Source organism: Aethalodelphis obliquidens, unplaced genomic scaffold, assembly GCF_003676395.1.
Source record: "Aethalodelphis obliquidens isolate GAN/ISIS:26980383/991018 unplaced genomic scaffold, ASM367639v1 scaffold5, whole genome shotgun sequence".
In the NCBI taxonomy this organism is placed as follows: domain Eukaryota; kingdom Metazoa; phylum Chordata; class Mammalia; order Artiodactyla; family Delphinidae; genus Aethalodelphis; species Aethalodelphis obliquidens.
In genome coordinates this window covers 67,072,955-67,091,631 of record NW_020837949.1, presented here as the reverse complement: position 1 = coordinate 67,091,631, position 18,677 = coordinate 67,072,955, and the positions used below count along the sequence as shown (strand labels likewise).

Genomic DNA, 18,677 nt, shown 5'->3' with positions numbered 1-18,677 from the left:
TGCATTAAATTATACTCCTGGATATCTTGAAATGGCTGAAGGAAATCACAGGTGTTCAATCAAAGTTATACATGGAAAGAGATAGACCAGAGCAAGAGATGTGGTCAGGTGGAGGTGTGCTGATGAATGCCAGATGAACGACAGGCTTGTAGAACTGTATTTGGTTAAGATTATTCCCTGCATTCCAGTAACTCCTGGTTAATTAGGAATCAAGTAGCCATTCAGCCCATCAGCCATCTAACCCACATACCTTTTATATGGCCAAATAGACCTCAAAGGATAATTGGGGTTTACCGTGAGGTCTTGTCAGATACACATGATCTGGTTTCAGAGACTTCTCTGTAAGATGGAACTATTTATTGTGAAAGAGTTTCGATTTAATTATCAGATACTCTGCAGTCGTCAGCTGTTGTGAACAGATATTCAGGTTCTCTACCCTTGTCTTGGAATAGGCACAATGAATGGATGTAATAAATAAAGTATGGACCATATTAAAACCAAACTACAGTTGTATGTTCTTACCTCTCTAATTAAATCTGTCATGTTTATCCAGATTTTTGTTTATGTTCACTTTCTCTCTTATTCATGGGCAGATTCCTTGATGGCAAAAAGGATGTCTTATTCACGGTGCTGGCAACCGTTTGACATAAATACATGTTTTTATGTATGAATGATTCCTGACCATCAATATATAAATCATATTGGGACAGACTCACATTTCTTCAGTTTTTTGTGAAAGACCATTTTTCAGTCTTCCCAGCTGATTTCACAGCTGTCACTGCCTAAGGCAGAGAAAAGTGGAATAGGAAAGTAGTTCTTTATGCTTTGAAATCTGTCTACCAGCTAACTCTGGGCGATAGGATTCTGGCCCAAACACCATCCAGTGAGTAGGCAGAGCAGTCCCTATGTCCCCAAATCCCAAAGGACTCTCCATTACTTAAAAGAATCATAGAATGTCTGTCTCTGTTATACTAGAGACCAGAGAATTTGCTTATTTCACGCCTCAGAAGTATACAGTTTCTCTACATGGTCTAGGCATTATCTCTCTATTTCCTTTGTTGGCTTTTGTTTGAGAGCACTGTGAATAGTTTTAAGTATATGAAGACAAATCTTTTTTTCCAGGTCTGAGAATGAATAAAGGTGCCATCACCTCTCCCCGTACTTCTCCAGCAAATACGTGTTCCCCAGAAGTAATCCACCTGAAGGATATTGTCTGTTACCTGTCTCTCCTTGAAAGAGGAAGACCTGAGGATAAACTGGAGTGTATGTGTTTCTTCATTTAGTTTACTTATCACGGTTGGGGTGGGGGGATAGGACTGGATATTGACGAACTTAAAATTGTATATACTGTGGTTGTTTACATTCTTATTAAGTAAAGTGACCTTGATTAATAATTATAAAAAAATTCTCCAATTGAAAATCAGACAATTAAAAGATATTAAGAATCTATCAATTTTAGGTTATTATTGATCAAGGTCCATTTATTACTGAGTATTTCTTGAGCATGTTTATCAATTGATGGTTTTTGTTTTTGAATTTGCTCAGTTTGGTAACCAGACGATATTGAAAAGTATCCTTTGTGTTGTTTTGAAAATACACTTATTTCTAGTATGTAGGAGGTCTTCCCATTAGGCAAAAAAAGGGTTCACTATCCATAGGCAACCTGAGCCTTTCTCTCCGGAAATCTTCCTTGAAACCTTCTGCGCTAACTTTCGTTGCCGTGGACAAATAATTTCTTAAATGCCAAGCATGAGAGTTTCATTTCTAGAAGTTGACTGAATATTATAAATAATTAAACAATAGCTTTTTTTTCTTTTACCATGTAGCAGGCGTTTCAGATAGAGAATTTCAATCTAGTTGAAAGGAAATAAGTGCTCTCTAATAAAATACAGTAACTGAGCTCTCTCTGGTGGCAAACTGTACTCATTGCAAGGCAAGAAAATATTTTTCAAACCTTTACTGCAAGCCCCATCATTTAATAATCTATTCTATCTCCAAAGCCCTTGCTAAATACAGAGCTGGTGGTTTGTTCAATAAGCTGATTAACCTGATTGTATTAGATATCATTAAAATGAATTAAATTTTTTTGCTACTGAAATGATAGTAAAGATAATGAATCCTAAATTTGACATTTCTAAAGTAAATGTAGAATATTGTGACACCTCAGAATTATGATTGGGTAGCATGTTTAGTTTAACAGTAACTTTCGATAATATTTCTCTTACTAATAAAGAATTTAATGTAATATGATTATTTAATAGTAACACCTGCTTAAGTTATGAATAAACCATATTAACATCATTCTTTAAATACATATTTATTAGTTCTAAATGTTGAATATTTGCATTTCAAGATTTATTTGTTTTCCTCAGAACCTACAGAAATCTCTCTCATTCCAAAATAAATATTAATGTTTAGTGAATTTTTATTGAAGTAATGGCCAGAGAGAAAGTTTTCTCAGGTGTTGTTAGGACTGTGTTTGGGATGATTTTAAAAATACAAAGATTCGGGCTTCCCTGGTGGCGCAGTGGTTGAGAGTCCGCCTGCTGATGCAGGGGACACGGGTTTGTGCCCCGGTCCGGGAGGATCCCACATGCCACAGAGCGACTAGGTCCGTGAGCCATGGCCCCTGAGCCTGCGTGTCCGGAGCCTGTGCTTCGCAACGGGAGAGGCCACAACAGTGAGAAGCCCGCGTACCGCAAAAAAACAAAACAAAACAAAGATTCTATTCCAGGTCTGAGAATTAATAAAGACACCATTACTTCTCCCCAACATGGTCTTTGTGATCCAGTTTAATTATTTTTAGGTCAACTGCAAGTATTTTGTTTTTAAGGTAGAATTCCTAAGAGGTATGTTGTAAGTTCTCAGTGTGAATCTGTCTCAGCAGTCCTCGTCCACAGTTGCCAGGCATAATGTTAACCCATGAGTGATTCAGAAACACTTGATGAATCAAGTTGAACCTGACCTGCCACTTACCTCTCTTCAGTGTTATCAATCCCCTTCCCTCGGTTCTTTAAGTTTTCCAGCTCTTTTTCGAGCTTATACCATTCATTTCTTTGGACTTCCCGCATAGACAGACTTGTTACCGCCTGGCATTACTTCTGTGATTTTCACCAGACTCTTGAAAGAAAAAGCATTTCAATTTCAGAAACTCATTAAGGTTCTAGCTCTGTTCTAGTTTTCTTCTCTACTCTCCTCAAGTGTGGAGGACCTTAACCTGGTCCTTACTCATCTGGAGCTTGTGTTTGTTGGTTTGTTTTCTAAATGCCAGTGCCAGGCTTTTTCCTACATCAGTTAAATCAGAATCCATTTCTTTCGCCCAGCTTCTTAGCTATGTACTTATACATTTTTCCCTTCTACAGTTGCGCATTTACAAATTCCTAACATTCATATAGTATATTATAGTTATAGATTCTAAAAATTTTTTCAATGTCTTTAAAGAAATCTAATGGTTGTTCATTTAATATATATTTCCAAAATGGTTATGACTTATGAAACATAATATATACTAGAGGAAAGAAAAGAAGAAAATAATTAAAATTAACACAGAAGTAGATATAATCAAGCATCTAATATAGTTAACTTTTGCAGGTGAGTGATGTTTTTGAATCTCAATTTCTAAGCAGCTAAGCAGAAAGGAGTACAGACATGTTGTCTTAGGCCAGAGGTTCTTGAACTTTATCGCACATAAGAATCACCTGCAGGGCTTATGAACACACAGCTTGCTCTGCCCCAACTTGAGTATATGTGATTCAGCAAGCCTGGAATAGGACTTCAGAGTTTTCATTTCAGGTCATGCTGATGTTGCAGGGACCACATTTTGAGAAGCATTGGTTTATGCAGTTCCTTCAGTCCAATGAAAACACACACACACACACACACACATAATTCACCTGAAACTACAATTGTTCTTGGAATTGATGGTGGCATTATTTGATACGTTCTTTTACCTGGGTTATTAGATAAATTAATGACATGTTTTAAATATTTTTTCCCCAAAAAACAATGTTTTATAAATCTATTCAGTGCTTACTGCCCCTTCTAATCTCCCCCACCTCTCTTTTCTGCCAGGCATTTACAAAATGTTTAGAATAAAGCATTCTTTTTTCATTGAAAGGAAACTAACAAACAAACGCTTTTGAACTTTCCACTGATTATATGCCATTTCTTCAACTTGCTTTCCTTCACTCAGTCTTTGACTCAATCCTAATGCCTCCCTGTGGTCTTTGCCAGTGCTGAGGCCCTGTCAAGTAGAAGGTATTTATTTACCTGTTCCCACGAACCCTTGGAAAGTATGTGTGCGTGCATGTGTGTGTGTCCTGAAGTTGTGGAGGAATTCTATTTTTGTCTTGGTGGAAGTTACCAACCATCGAGGTGCATAGATAAGAACATTGTACCAGGTGTGGTTTGCCCTCTTCACCTTAAGCCCACTACAGTACTTTATGGAGAGCCATTCAATACATCCCTCTTTGAGTCTCCTTAGATTCCTCAAATACTGTGACCTCAACTCCATTTTATTTCAGTCACCCACTTTTGTTGCAATACCCCAAGTCTTTTAATTCCCAAAGACTGCTCTTATTCTATAAATTTAAATTCTAGTATTTTGCTTTGACCACAGCCTAAGCTCACGTAACTTTTTACTTTTCTGCTTTGAGTTTAAATATAGCATAGCACAGTACTCAAGAGCCTGGACCCTTCACTTCACTAACTGAATGAATCTTAGCTTTGACTCTTACTATCTGAGTGACCCAGGCACATTGTTAAAACCTCTCAGGCCTCAGCTTCCCCAGCTGTAATATTAGGATCATAATGATGTCTATCTTGTATGTTTGCTATGAGAATTAAATGAACCAATATTTGCTCACATAAATTCCTTCACATTTATGTGAATGTTAAATGAAATAAAAGTAAGTTAATGGGCTTCCCTGGTGGCGCAGTGGTTGAGAGTCCGCCTGCCGATTCAGGGGACACGGGTTCGTGCCCCGGTTAGGGAAGATCCCACATGCCGCGGCTGGGCCCGTGAGCCATGGCCGCTGGGCCTGCGCGTCTGGAGCCTGTGCTCCGCAACGGGAGAGGCCACAACAGTGAGAGGCCCGCAGTACCGCAAAAAAAAAAAAAAAAAGTAAGTTAAGAATTCTTGCGCCTTGACCGCTTCACTTCCTCCTAAACTTGCTTGCTGCTTTTGGGCCTCCCACCCCTTCAAATGTAGACTGACCCCGTAATTCGTGAGGTCAATCATTCCTTCTCACTTAGTTTTGAACATCCAATTTATTTGCTCATATACTGAGCTGCCAGAGATTTTGTGAAATGATAATATAATTCTGTGGATTAGAACTCTTCTCAAAACCTCAGCTGGCCTTCAGTGCCTTCAGTGTTTCTCTGGTCATTGACTTCTCCTAGTTAAAAGTTCATTCAGATGCTTTGTTACTTCAAACACCTACTTAATTAATCATCATCTCACTCATTAGCTGTAAATTCTTATAACTTTCTCTCATGTTGCGTAAAACTTGTCAACTTCTATACCTGTTCTTTCCTCTTCTTCTGACTCAGGAAGAATGTGTCCCTTTTGTAGTTCCCTACTGAATAATACATCAAAGTAAGTCCTTAACTTAGCATCCATAAACTAATCTGGCTCCACAATTTGACCCCAACCTACTTGGCCAGTCTTGCATTTGGCTATGACCTGCACAAAAAAGTGCCAGTCATATGAATCTACTTTTTAATTATCAGACAAACCCTGAACTTTTCCACCTTCATGCCTTTGCTTATAATGTGATTTTGCTAGGGGTGTATATCTTTCCCAGTGTATATCAGATCCAGTCCAGTCTACACTGAAGCCTAAGCTCACATCATGAGTCCTCTTGCCATCTCTAATCAGATTATTTTACTCTCCTTCCTTGTACCATTGCACTTCCCACTCTAGCACCTACCACTTATATATGTGTGTTTTTCAAAAGATAGATGCTCAATAAATGCTAGTTAAATGGAACTGTATTGAAGTCTATGGGTGCTTGACAAGAGGAAGATAAGGTGAATTATTGAAGGCATCAAATAGTACTAAATTTATACTTTTATTTAAAAGTATAAATGTGGCATTCACATTGGGATTAGAGTTTATCAAATTATTAATGACTTAGCTAGAATAACTTTAAGTTAGCTTACAGTTACTGAAAATATATCACTAAAAAGAAATCAATAGGAAAATGTCCAGAAAAATACACAATTGACATGCAGATAATGAGGACTACCCTGTATGTTAAAGTTACGGCTCTGTCTAGTATTAATCTTAGAACCACTGAAATTTAATATTGAAAAGTCCTCAAATATCATCTAGTTAACCTTCCTGTATTGTCAAAGAAACATTTAAAGCCCAGAGAGACTAGTTATTAATTACACCACCAGTTTAGCTATCTGTGACTAAAATGTATGATTTCTGACCTGCTGTATAGGTGCCCTTTTTATTTTGAAAAGCTGCCTTTCCTTGTTTAGATTATTGTTTCTTTTTTTTTTTTTTTTTTTTCCGGTACGCGGGCCTCTCACTATTGCCTCTCCCGTCGCGGAGCATAGGCTCCGGACGCGCAGGCTCAGCGACCATGGCTCACGGACCCAGCCGCTCCGCGGCATGTGGGATCCTCCCGGACCGGGGCACGAACCCATGTTCCCTGCATCGGCAGGCGGACTCTCAACCACTGTGCCACCAGGGAAGCCCTATTGTTTCTTTCGTGGAGATAAGAAGAAAGTATAACACCATTATATTAGATGTAAAAAAACTCCAAGCAAATGATTTTCACCTCTGCCCTTGTGGTTTATTAGATAGGTCTTGAAATACATAAAACAGTAAAAAATTGTGAGTTAAACAAATTCTGGCTTAAATGCTTTTTAAAATATATACTTTATAATCTTTAAAAACAATTTCCATAATAATATTTTCATATCAATAACATATTATACAAAGTACAAAAACATATTCTATGGGAAAATAGATTAAAAACTTGCACATCTTTTGGAAAAGAAACAAATTCTAGATACAAAGAATTACCCTCATATTGTGTAATGTGCCTTTCCTTTGAGCTTTTAACCAAATTCATGTGTGGGCACATAATTGTTTCTATATAAAGTGTAATTGCATGAGCATAAAAATAGAAAAAATGTGGGTTAAACTGGTTTGTAAGTTTTTAAGAGGTACCCACCTTTGGAAGCTATCATGTTGACAGAATAATTTTAATATTGGGCTTAAATTATTTTTGCACCTAAAAATCTATATCCTTATATGTTGGTTTTAAAAATAAAACCTCTTTGTTCAATGATTCATTTGACCTTGGAGACTAACTTTACTTTCAAATTCTAAGGAAAAAATAGTCTTATTATAATGTTTGAGGATCACTATTAATTTTATCAGTATTATTCAGATATGCTTTTAAAAGGGAAAGGTTCTATAGGCTTACCAAGCCAAACAATTTTTATTTTCTGTGGTGTTAATAACTGCCTTTTTTTTCTCTTTATTTGATTAGTTTCTTTATTCCTATATAACTAATTAATTCCTAAATCCTCCACCATAAATTCTGGTTGGAAACTTGTGCTCTCCATCTATTCCTTCATCTTCTCATTGTTAGTTACCTTCTCCTTTATTTTACTTGTTCAGTCTTTCTGAAATCACCATTTTTAGATGTTCAAACTCCATGACAGAACTTTGACTTATTATATTTTTTAATTTTCCTGTTTTCCAACTTCTTTTCTTTTATGTCTTTCGTTTGACATCTGGTACATCTTCTACATCTAGGATGACTTTTTTTTTTTTTTTTTTTACTCTTTCTAGTATAATTTTCACTTCACAGAGAATCCTTTTTGTTGTCGGCACCATCCTTATTTGCTATTATTCTTATTTATGGATTGAATCTTTCCTCTTATTTATTAGGTTCCCCTCTCCCTGCTTTGCTGGTTTCTTCCAAATTACTTTGTTTTGAAACAACTACTTGGTGGTTGTGGGTAGGTGGGTGGGTAGATGAGGTTTAAGTCTGACTCATTAGAGATGAGCAAGGGGACTTACATTTCTCAATGTTCAGTATATCCATTTTCACATGATTACACTCTTTGGTATTGGACCCCTACCATCAGAATGCCTGAGTACCCTGAACTCAGAGTCCCTGTGGCTTGACTGCTGTAAAGCTCAAAGATCCAGTCTTCTTTAAGGTAGAGGGCTGGCATACCCTCAGGTGCAAGCCGTGAGGGGTAGTGTTTAAAGGTTTAATTTCTTTTCATGAAGATTATGTTTCCTTTACTGTGTGAATCTGCGCCGCCTCTTTACCACCAGTTTACGTCTATATTTCTCAGGTTTCTACATCAGACACCATGTGTTTTCCAGCTTCTAAAATTTTATTTTTCTTGTCTCCTCTCACGTTTTCTTTGTACTTGTGGGTTTATGCCTGTTTCATCCCTTACTGTTACTGTAGTGGACCTTCAATAGAAAGGCAATGTAACTATGTGTGTTCAATATTTCTTGTTTTGCATGACCCCACTACAATTTTAAATTAGGAAAGTAGACCTACCTCTGAAAATAAAAGTTCTAGAATTCCTCTCTCACATCGGAATCAAAGGAAAGTTTTATCATTGATTTATAATTGGTGAGATTTAGACTACAAGATACTTAGTGCTCAATATATGTATACTGTTTTTATTATTGCTATAATTATTAACTAGAACTTAAAGTTCTCCAACTTTGTTCCTTGGTGAATTAGACAGGATTTATAGACAGCCATTAACTCCTGTTAATGTGTGTAGAAATTAATATAAAAATATACTAGGGCTTCTACTTCATACAACAGTAAAGTGTTCTCAGACCAACTTTTCTGCTAGAAACAACTAGAACATTTAAACTCAATATTTTTTTTTAAAAAATCTGTTTGTAAATTTTAGGAAATTTTCAAGGCAAGTTGGATTTGTGGGTTAAATTTCTGGGAGCGGGGAGCCAGGCTTTTGCCAGTATTTTTAAACTGTAAATTCTTAGGCACCTAAGAGGCTGAGAAGGTAAGCAGCTTTGGTAGACTGGTCTTGGGGAAAAAACTTGAATTCTGGAGTCTTTTTAGAAGGCATATGATGGTCTCTAATTGTGGTTTAAATTTCCATTTTCTTTATGATTGATGATGTTGAGTACTTTGTTATGACTGACTACTCACCTCTCTTCCATTTTTGAAGCATCTGTTCGATTTTTTGCCTCTTTACTAATTGGGTTGTTTGCTATTTTATTACTGAGCTAGGGTTTGCTCATACATTGTAGAAACAAGTCCTTTGTTAGATATATGTGTTCTGAAAAATTTTTTTCAAATCTGCAGCTGGCTTATTTATTTTCTTAATAGTCTTCTTTTTTTCTTTTTGATGAGCAGAAGTTCCAATTTTGATGAAGTTTAATTTACCTATTTTTTAAAAATCTTTGATGGTTCATATTGGCTTATGTTGAGGTTATGAAGATATTGTCCTGTATTTTCTTTTAGAAGGTTTATAGCGCTGCTTTAATGTTAAAGTTTAGTTTCAAATATTTTTAGTTTTAAAGTTAAAATTCAGTTAGACCTAATGTTCATGTTTGGTGTGAAGTAAGGGTCAAGGTACTTTTTTTTATATGAATATCCATCCAACTGTTCCATCATCATTTTTTTTTTTTTTTTTTTTTTTTTTTTTTGCGGTATGCGGGCCTCTCACTGTTGTGGCCTCTCCCGCCGCGGAGCACAGGCTCCGGACGCGCAGGCTCAGCGGCCATGGCTCACGGGCCCAGCCGCTCCGCGGCATGTGGGATCTTCCCAAACTGGGGCACGAACCCGCATCCCCTGCATTGGCAGGCGGACTCTCAACCACTGCGCCACCAGGGAAGCCCCCATCATCATTTTTTGAAAAGACGTTTCTTACCTCATTGAATTGCTTTTGTCCCTGTTGACCATAAGTGTGTGGATCTCTATCTATATTCCTATTTCCCATTGTTCCGTTGTGTAGCCCTTAGTCAGCATGTCACTATCTTGATTCACTTGATCTTTAGCAACTCTTGAAGTCAGGTCATGTAAATTCTTCTGATGTGTTCTCCCTTTTCAGGGTTGTTTGGGGTATTGTAAGTCTTTTTTATTTTTATGTAAGGTTTAGAATCAGCCATGTTAATATTTAAAACAAAGCTACTGGTATTTTTATTGAGATTGTATCTGTTATATAGAACAATCTGTGGAGAATTTACATTTTAATGATATTGAATCTTCCAATTCATGAACATAATACATCTTTTCATTTATATAGGTTTTCTATAATTTTTCTTGGTGAAGTTTTATATTTTTTGCACAGAGGTGTTGTCCAACTCTTGATAAATTTATCTTATATATTTAGGTTTTTGGATGTTATTGTAAATGATATGTTTCATTTTCTAATTGTTCTTCACTAGTATGTAAAACTGCAACTGACTTTTTAATCTGACCATATCACTAAATACATATACTTATGTATATTTATATATAAACGTATGTCTTAATATTTATACATTATATAATTTCTAATATAAAACATATAACCTATATGTTATATAAGATCTAATTATATAGTTATATAAGTTCTAATATAAGATATAATACATATGATATATGTTCTAATAATAAGATATAGATAACATATCAGTTACATAAGTTCTAATACGTATATACATAATGTAAATTCTTACATATATATGAAATATGTATACATATACGTTCCAATTCTTTTTGATGATTCAATAGAATTTTCTGATGGTACAAACATATCATTTGTAAGTAAAGATAGTTTTAATAACTCTTTTCTTATACGTATGACAACCCATCACTGCTTCTTTGTGGACAGACAGAGCACCTTTCAGTGCTACCACCCCTGCCACACACCCCTTTCTTCAATTACTGCTGTTGCTGCTGCCTCTCATCAGCATGGATTCTGTGAAGCCCCTTTTTTCTTGGGTCACTAGCATCTGATTAATCATCTGGGCTTGTGCTTCTGATTGGTAGAGGCTGGGTCATGTGCAAACCCTATTTTCAAGTCAGGCTAGTAAAGGAAGGTATCTGGCCTTTCATCTGTTATTGTGCTTTATAAAGTCTGGCTTTCAGGATTTAGGAAGATGTTTCAGATGCTGCCCAAAATGAATGACAGGTACCACACACCCACCCCACTTGTGTGTACGTCTTTGAGCTCATGTTTCCAACAAGATTTACCAGTAGACATAGGTAAATGTCCATATACCTGAGCTGTATGAAATGGTTTAGCAGTCATTTACTCCAATAAGGATTAACAGAGTCACAAGCATCCCTCATTCTAAAATATAGTTAGGTTTTGGAAGTCCTTGCCTTGTTCCTGGTACTTAACCCCTTCTCTGAATGGTGTATGAATTTTTGCCACTTAAAAAGGTATTTTTACCATTTTATGCTATACTAGAAAATCTTGAAATGCTTAGTATCCATGTTGTGGTAAGTTTTTTTGTTTGTTTGTTTCTTTCTTTCTGAATTTTATTCTCATTTAATATATAACAGAGAACAGTTATCATGGTTTGCAAATCAAGATATTTACATTCTTTAGCAAACCTAACATTCTATCCTTTAATTCAATAGGTATACATTTCCACTTACATTTCAACATCTTTAAAGTCTGTTTCCATTTTACAGTGAATAGAACACGTTAGCTAGATTGGCAGCATTTTTTTCCTTTTAGTGATGTGCAGAGTAGTTTTGCATCTTATAAATATCTTAGAATTTTTGAAATATAATACTTATTTTTAAATATAAAAATAACAATGAGTTACAGATTAAGGTCATTGCATAATTATGTCTCCTAGTTGTCAATGTCTTTGGTTGATATTATAGACTTCAGACATCAAGACTCTCCAGGAAATTATACAAACCCAACACAAACCCTCATTTCCACTCCTCTATTTTTACAGCTGTGTCATTCTTCTCTGTTTATCTCAAAACGGCACCTGCAGCCTCTTCTGTAGTCTCCTGGTGGTGGGTGAATTATACAAGGGAATCCTCAGGCCAGGCATGGACCTCTGCCATCCTGCTTTCCTGAGCTCCCTAGCACAGAGCCAATAGTGTCTTTTTCCTCATTTGATTAGTTCAAAGAGTGGTTACCCTATGAAACTACATCTCCGATTTAAACAAATACACCATTATACCCATGATAATAATGCCATTTATGTCTTTGCATCCCCTATCAGGAAAATTCCCTTATTTTGCACTAATTTTTCCTTTCCCATACTGCTTAAGGATTAATCAAAACAATGGCTTATATATTTGTGTAGTGACCTACAGCTTTTGATACACCTTTGTGTGTATCATCTCACTTTCACAACGAATGTGTCTTTTCTTTTTTTTTAATTTTCATTGGAGTATAGTTGATTTACAATGTTGTGTTAGTTTCAGGTGTACAGCAAAGTGAATCAGTTATACATATACATATATCCAGCTGACTTACAACATTATGTAAGTTTCAGATGTGCAACATAGTGATTCACAGTTTTTAAAGATTATACGCCATTTATAATTATTATAAAATATTGGCTATATTTCTGTCTTGTACAGTATATCCTTATAGCTTATTTTATGCATAGTCGTTTGTAGCTCTTAACCCCTATCCCTAACAAATGTGTGTCTTATGACAGGGTGATTATCCTTATTTTATAGATAAGAAAACAGCGTTTGACTAAGCTCACATAACAGTGGATGGTAGATTCCAAATTATAATTGATTTCCAGACCTCTGAATTAGTTATTTCTTCTTATCCACTCTGTCCTTTAATATTCAGACTCTGAATGTCTGAATTCCTTCTCTTCTGTTATTTTGAATTTCCATTTAATGATCTTGTAATACAAATTTGAACAAACAATAGCACTTTTTAGTGTTTTCTAGCTATATAACAAAAATTGGTAGAATTTATATCTGATATCCAGTATTTTTATTAATGATTAATTCATCTTTAAGCTTGAGAAATGATCCCAAAATCAATTGCTTTGAGGAGGGGAGGGATTTAGTAGTATTTGTTTTTGACAGAAAATAAATTTTAAAGAATATGCCTTATTCTAGCATTGATCTTACTCACCTATAATCTTTTTTTCAACACCTCTTTTATTTCTAGTTATGTTTCGCCTCTATGACACGGATGGAAATGGCTTCCTGGACAGCTCGGTAATTTTTTTCTTCAAATTTTCTGTGAAAATTTCAAAGTAGTTTGTTCTGAAAAATGCAATGAATAAATTTATAGCTATTACCACAGAAGATACAATATAATTTCCATGCACTCACACAGCATTTTTATCGTCTGACTTTTTGAAAGCAAGTGATCTGAGGAAACTGTTAGGATTACAGTTGTTCTATTGAATAATTTTACTACAAAAAAGTGACTTTTTATGTACAGAAAGATAAAAAAGACTTCAACCCTGTCTGAATAAAATATAAGAGAAAGATGAGACCATTGATCTAAAAAGAAAAAAAATGTGTGTGTGTGTATATATATATATATATATATATATATATACATATATAGGAAAATATCAAGAATACAGGTAGAATTTAAAGGAATTACGAAGTTGATTCAATCATTTTATTATTTTCCCACTTTTTAAGTACTGTTACTCACATATGTTGATGAAATGGGTAATTATATTTAAAACTGCTTTGGCAAACTTCCCTTCTCATCTGATTTTAAATCCAGCTTGCACTCTATCTATAATTTTACTCATAAAAATGAATAGAAGAAAAATACCATCTCACAGAAAGTAATAATTAAATGTTTATTTTATTTGTAGTATATGCAAATCATTGACAGTTTTCAGAGGAGAAGTTAGACTCTTAGTTCTCAAATCAGGGCCTCCTGAATATATCCATCTCAGTTTCCACCAATGATGTATTTTCTATTTAACATTTTGTATATTATATCATGTCCTGTTCTATGAAGGTAATATAAGAATATTAAGCAAAGAGTAAGTGTCACATTATGGAAATTTTGAAGTACATAGGTACATGTAAAAACAAATGTTTTGATATATTTAATATTGATTAAAATAAACATTATTTCTGATAATGAGTTTCTCTCATCATCTGATATGTCTCTCTATGGCAGAACTCAAACAGACTGTTACAAGCAAAGCAGTGAAGTTAGAGACATATTTATGTAACACTGAGTAGGATAATGGTGCATTCGTTTCTCCAGAGAGAGATACAAATATATAATTCTTACTCTAGGAAATGACCACCAATCTGAATTGATGCTGTGATTGTGGGATTTCTTATGTTAGGGTCTTTCTAATTTTTCAAATGCTGTTATTTTTAAGTGCCTAGTAGTGTTCAGTTTTCCACTTAGGAATATTAAGCAACATGATACATTTGCTCATTTTCTGGTAGCATTTCACAGCTAGAAGTTTAGATTTCTACTACATATGTCAATATGCTTATTGTAGCGTTTCTGACTACACTAATGCAAATTATATTTTTAATGCAGATTTGTTTTCTTTTTCTTTTTAATTAAATTAAAACAATGTTTCTTTACTAGGCTCTTAGCCATGGGTTGGCAGCTGAGTAGAAAATTTAGTCAAATGCTGTTCTTGGTCTCTGGCCATTTCTTGGTTAACATATAGTAGATTACTAGCAATATTTATAACTATATTCCCAACATTAAACAATGAGCTGAGGATAAATAAGTTTGTTTATGATTAAATTAGTCTTTTTTAAAATAAAGGTCTGGATTTAATTTCTGTGATTTTCTCCATATAACTTACTACCCCAGGATATTTCCTTCATTGTCAGGTAGGAAGCGCACCTTCTGATATCATTTGTCTTTGAAATTTAAAGGCTATGTTCATATACTGGAGACACAACAGAAGAAAATTAATACTTTGAGAAATGACCAGTATGTCTAATAATGCTAGTTAATGTTTATTGATCACTTGTGCCAGATAAGATAAATGTATTTCATAGAACAGCATATTTAATCTTGGTAGCAACTCTGTGAACTAGGTACTATTAGAATACCCATTTTACTGTTGAGGAAACTTAGAGAGGTTAGATGACTTATCTAGTACCACATGTGTACACAATAGTCCACCAAAAATAGTTTCTGTTCCTCCAAACATATCCAGAGACTTTAACGGTTCCAAACCATTAAGGCATATATAAGCAAAGATAAAGTAACTGGAAGATTAGTTACACACACACACACACATACACACACACACACACACACACAATTCTAGCCTCTAATTGCAAGGGATTAGTGTTTAAAATTTTTCACATCTGTAATAAACACATTTATATTTGCATTGTTTCTGGGATGACCTGTGTTATATAACATTTTCATGATTTCATATATATATTTTTGGAGAGAGAGAGTGTAGCTTTCATCAGCTTCTCAGAGGGATCCATGAATCCCCCCCAAAAAAAACCCCTCTTTTACTATATTTTCTTCTTCATTTTATGCATACCACGTACATTAGATCAGAGGTTTTAGTAGAATAAATTTTATTAATATACTTTCAAGCCTTATTCTTTATATTTCTTATATTTTACATTATCGTACTATGAAATACCGCTTTTAATTGTCATGGACGGACTACTCTTAAAATTATTGGCATTCACAAAGTATGTTTAATCTTTTCTGAAGATACAGAAAAATTAAAACATTAAATGAATCGGTATGAAAAAATGTTATAATTTATTTAGCCAAGGCATGTATATTAACCAGCAGTTCTTCAAAGAGTTGACGTTGAGCAGAAGAATGTGAATATTCAAACTAAAATTCTATCCCCTCATAAAATAAACTCTGCATGCACTTAGCCTCCAAACCTTAAGCTGAACACACCTCTAGCAGAGCAAATTTTACCAGTAAATGGCTAGAACCGTCAGTATACGTTCTCAGTGTATCAGAATAAAAATAAAACTCTCAGCTGCCCTCAAACCCTTCCTCCCACCACCCTTCCACACCTGTTTTCAAGCTGTGGGGTCAGGATACTCAGTACTTAAAAATCACAGCTTTTTGTGAAAATATGCAGGCTCCTACTTTCATCAGATGCTGCTTTCCAAACAAAAATTTTCTTAAAAATCTTCTCCTGGAAGAAAACCTTTCTTTGTATAGTTGTGCCCTCTCCTGGTGAAGGTTTCTAGACAACGTACCAAGGAATGTATATTTAGACTCTTCTTTTATGTATAGTTAAGTAGGCCTTTAAAATGCAGAGGTATATGTTTACTTTTTATATAAAATTAATCATCTCACTCCTTTAGTTTTTGAGCTACATGTTGAACAAATCAATTCCTGTAAGTCAAAGTTGAAGAACTTACTAAGACCTTGTATTCATTTTCCCTCTCCTTCCTTCCCTCCCTCCCCTCCCCTTCCCTCTCCTCCAGGAACTAGAAAATATCATCAGTCAGATGATGCATGTGGCAGAGTACCTTGAATGGGACGTCACTGAACTTAATCCAGTAGGTATAGGAATGATTTAACTGTTGGCTACATTCTAGAAGACCCCTTTCTCTTTCATCTTTTTTGCAATCCTAATATATTACTGGCATTTGATTTTTAAAAAATTTTTTATTGGAGTATAGTTGATTTACAATGTTGTGTTAGTTTCAGGTGTACAGCAAAGTGCATCAGTTATACGTATACATGTATCCACTCTTTGTTAGATTCTTTTCCCATATAGGTCATTACAGAGTATTGAGTAGAGTTCCCTGTGCTATACAGTAGGTCCTTATTAGTTTTCTATTTTATATATAATAGTGTGTATATGTCTTTTGATAACTCTAAATTACTATTTCTAATCAATAGCTGAAGTGGATTCTGAACAAGAAAAAGTATATGTGGTTTTCTGAAGCCCTTAGTAATAATAACTTTTGCTTTTCTTCCTCATGGAAATTAATTTGCATGGTAGTCTAATATAGGTGTAGGTGAACAGAAGCTGCTGATGACACTGCTAAGGTCATACCATGCCACAAAAAAGTCAGAACTGACATGTTTTTTATGATCGCCATGATTTTCCTTATATGGAAATAGCTAAAATATTCAATCTAAAAGAGGATGAGGGCGATTAAGAAGACACTAATGATGGTTTACTATGCACAGTGCACTGTTATCTTTGCATATGTGTTATTTAAGGCTCATAACTCTACAAGGTAGATACTACTATTTTATTCATTTTACAGATGAGGAAATTGAGACCCCCAATTTTTTTTCATTTATTTTATTAAAGTATAGTTGCTTTACAATGTTGTGTTAATTTCTACTGTACAGCAAAGTGATTCAGTTATATATATATATATATATATATATATATATATATATATATATATATATAAAACTATATTCCCATTTGGGGAATATAGAATGTGTATATATATATATATACACATTCTTTTTCAAATTCTTTTCCATTCTGGTTTATCACAGGATATTGAATATAGTCCCCTGTGCTATACAGTGGGACCTTGTTGTTTATCCATTCTATATATAATAGTTTGTATCTGCTAACCCCAAACTCCCAATCCATCCCTCCCCACCCACCTCCCCCTTGACAACCATAAGTCTGTTCTCTATGTCTGTGAGTCTGTTTCTGTTTTGTAGATAAGTTCATTTGTGTCATATTTTAGATTCCACATATAAGTGATATCATATGGTATTTGTCTCTTTGTCAGGCTTACTTCGCTTAGTATTATAATCTGTAGCTCCATCCATGTTGCTCCAGTGGCATTATTTCATTCCTTTTTTGTCTGAGTAATATTCCATTGTATATATGTACCACATCTTCTTTATCCATTCCTCTGTTGGTGGACACTTAGGTCACTTCCATGTCCTGGCTATTGTAAATAGTGCTGCTATGAACATAGGGGTGCATATATCTTTTCGAGTTATAGTTTTGTCTGGATATATGCCCAGGAGTGGGCTTGCTGGGAGGCCCCAAAATGTTAGTTACTTGCCCAAAACTCTGCAGCTAGTTAAAGATTGAGCTAGGAAACTTTAATCAAATTGTTTCAAGAAATAGTATCTAACAATGCCTATAAGAGCATTAAAAACCTCTTATTTTCAATAGATTTATACCAAAGCTACAACATTATTCAAATGTGTATTAAAACAAACATGATTCGCAACTTTTACTTTGGCCACAGGAATATTTGGGGGGGAATATTATTGATTTTAGTTTCTCTTTGAAACCAACTAAGTTTAGCATATTGTATATTAATTAAGTAAATACAAATCAATTTTATGTAAATGGTTTACATTTTGTATGAATTCAAAGAGCCTATTTAACCATATAAATTCACATTTATGCAGTCAACAGCAAGGTAATGGCATGATTATGAGATAGGAGAGGTCTGATAGCTTTTCCCTTGCTTTGCAAACTAATGCGGTTAAAGTACAACAAAGTCAATGCGATGTCATGGAAAGGGAGAGCACCTTTCTTACTGGGATTAGGATTTTCCAAGTTTTAACTCAGCTGATTTTTCTTTTTCCTTTTTTTATTTTTGAACATGGAAACACACATGCTGTGCACATGATGAGTGGCGGGTATCATTAACAAAATTGCAGTATGCATATGGAATAGTAAAGTAGATGGTAACGTATTTAATTCTAAGAATACCGTTTGATTCATCTTAATACTATTTTCACTGAAATCAAAGGACTCATAAGTTCTGCTGCTTTTTCTGGTT

The 18,677-nt window shown here is 34.7% G+C and overlaps 1 protein-coding gene across 6 annotated transcripts in view; it reads left to right on the top strand.

Annotated features, from left to right (window-relative positions):
- The window catches only part of DGKB (diacylglycerol kinase beta), a 704,177-nt gene that overhangs the window by 180,714 nt on the left and 504,786 nt on the right, over nt 1-18,677 (top strand). For all 6 annotated transcript variants that reach the window (XM_027102569.1, XM_027102571.1, XM_027102570.1 and 3 more), the window contains 3 exons: nt 1,123-1,263; nt 13,120-13,169; nt 16,380-16,454. In XM_027102569.1, the coding sequence (XP_026958370.1) occupies nt 1,123-1,263; nt 13,120-13,169; nt 16,380-16,454 (266 nt within the window). The remainder of the gene's footprint in view (nt 1-1,122; nt 1,264-13,119; nt 13,170-16,379; nt 16,455-18,677) is intronic.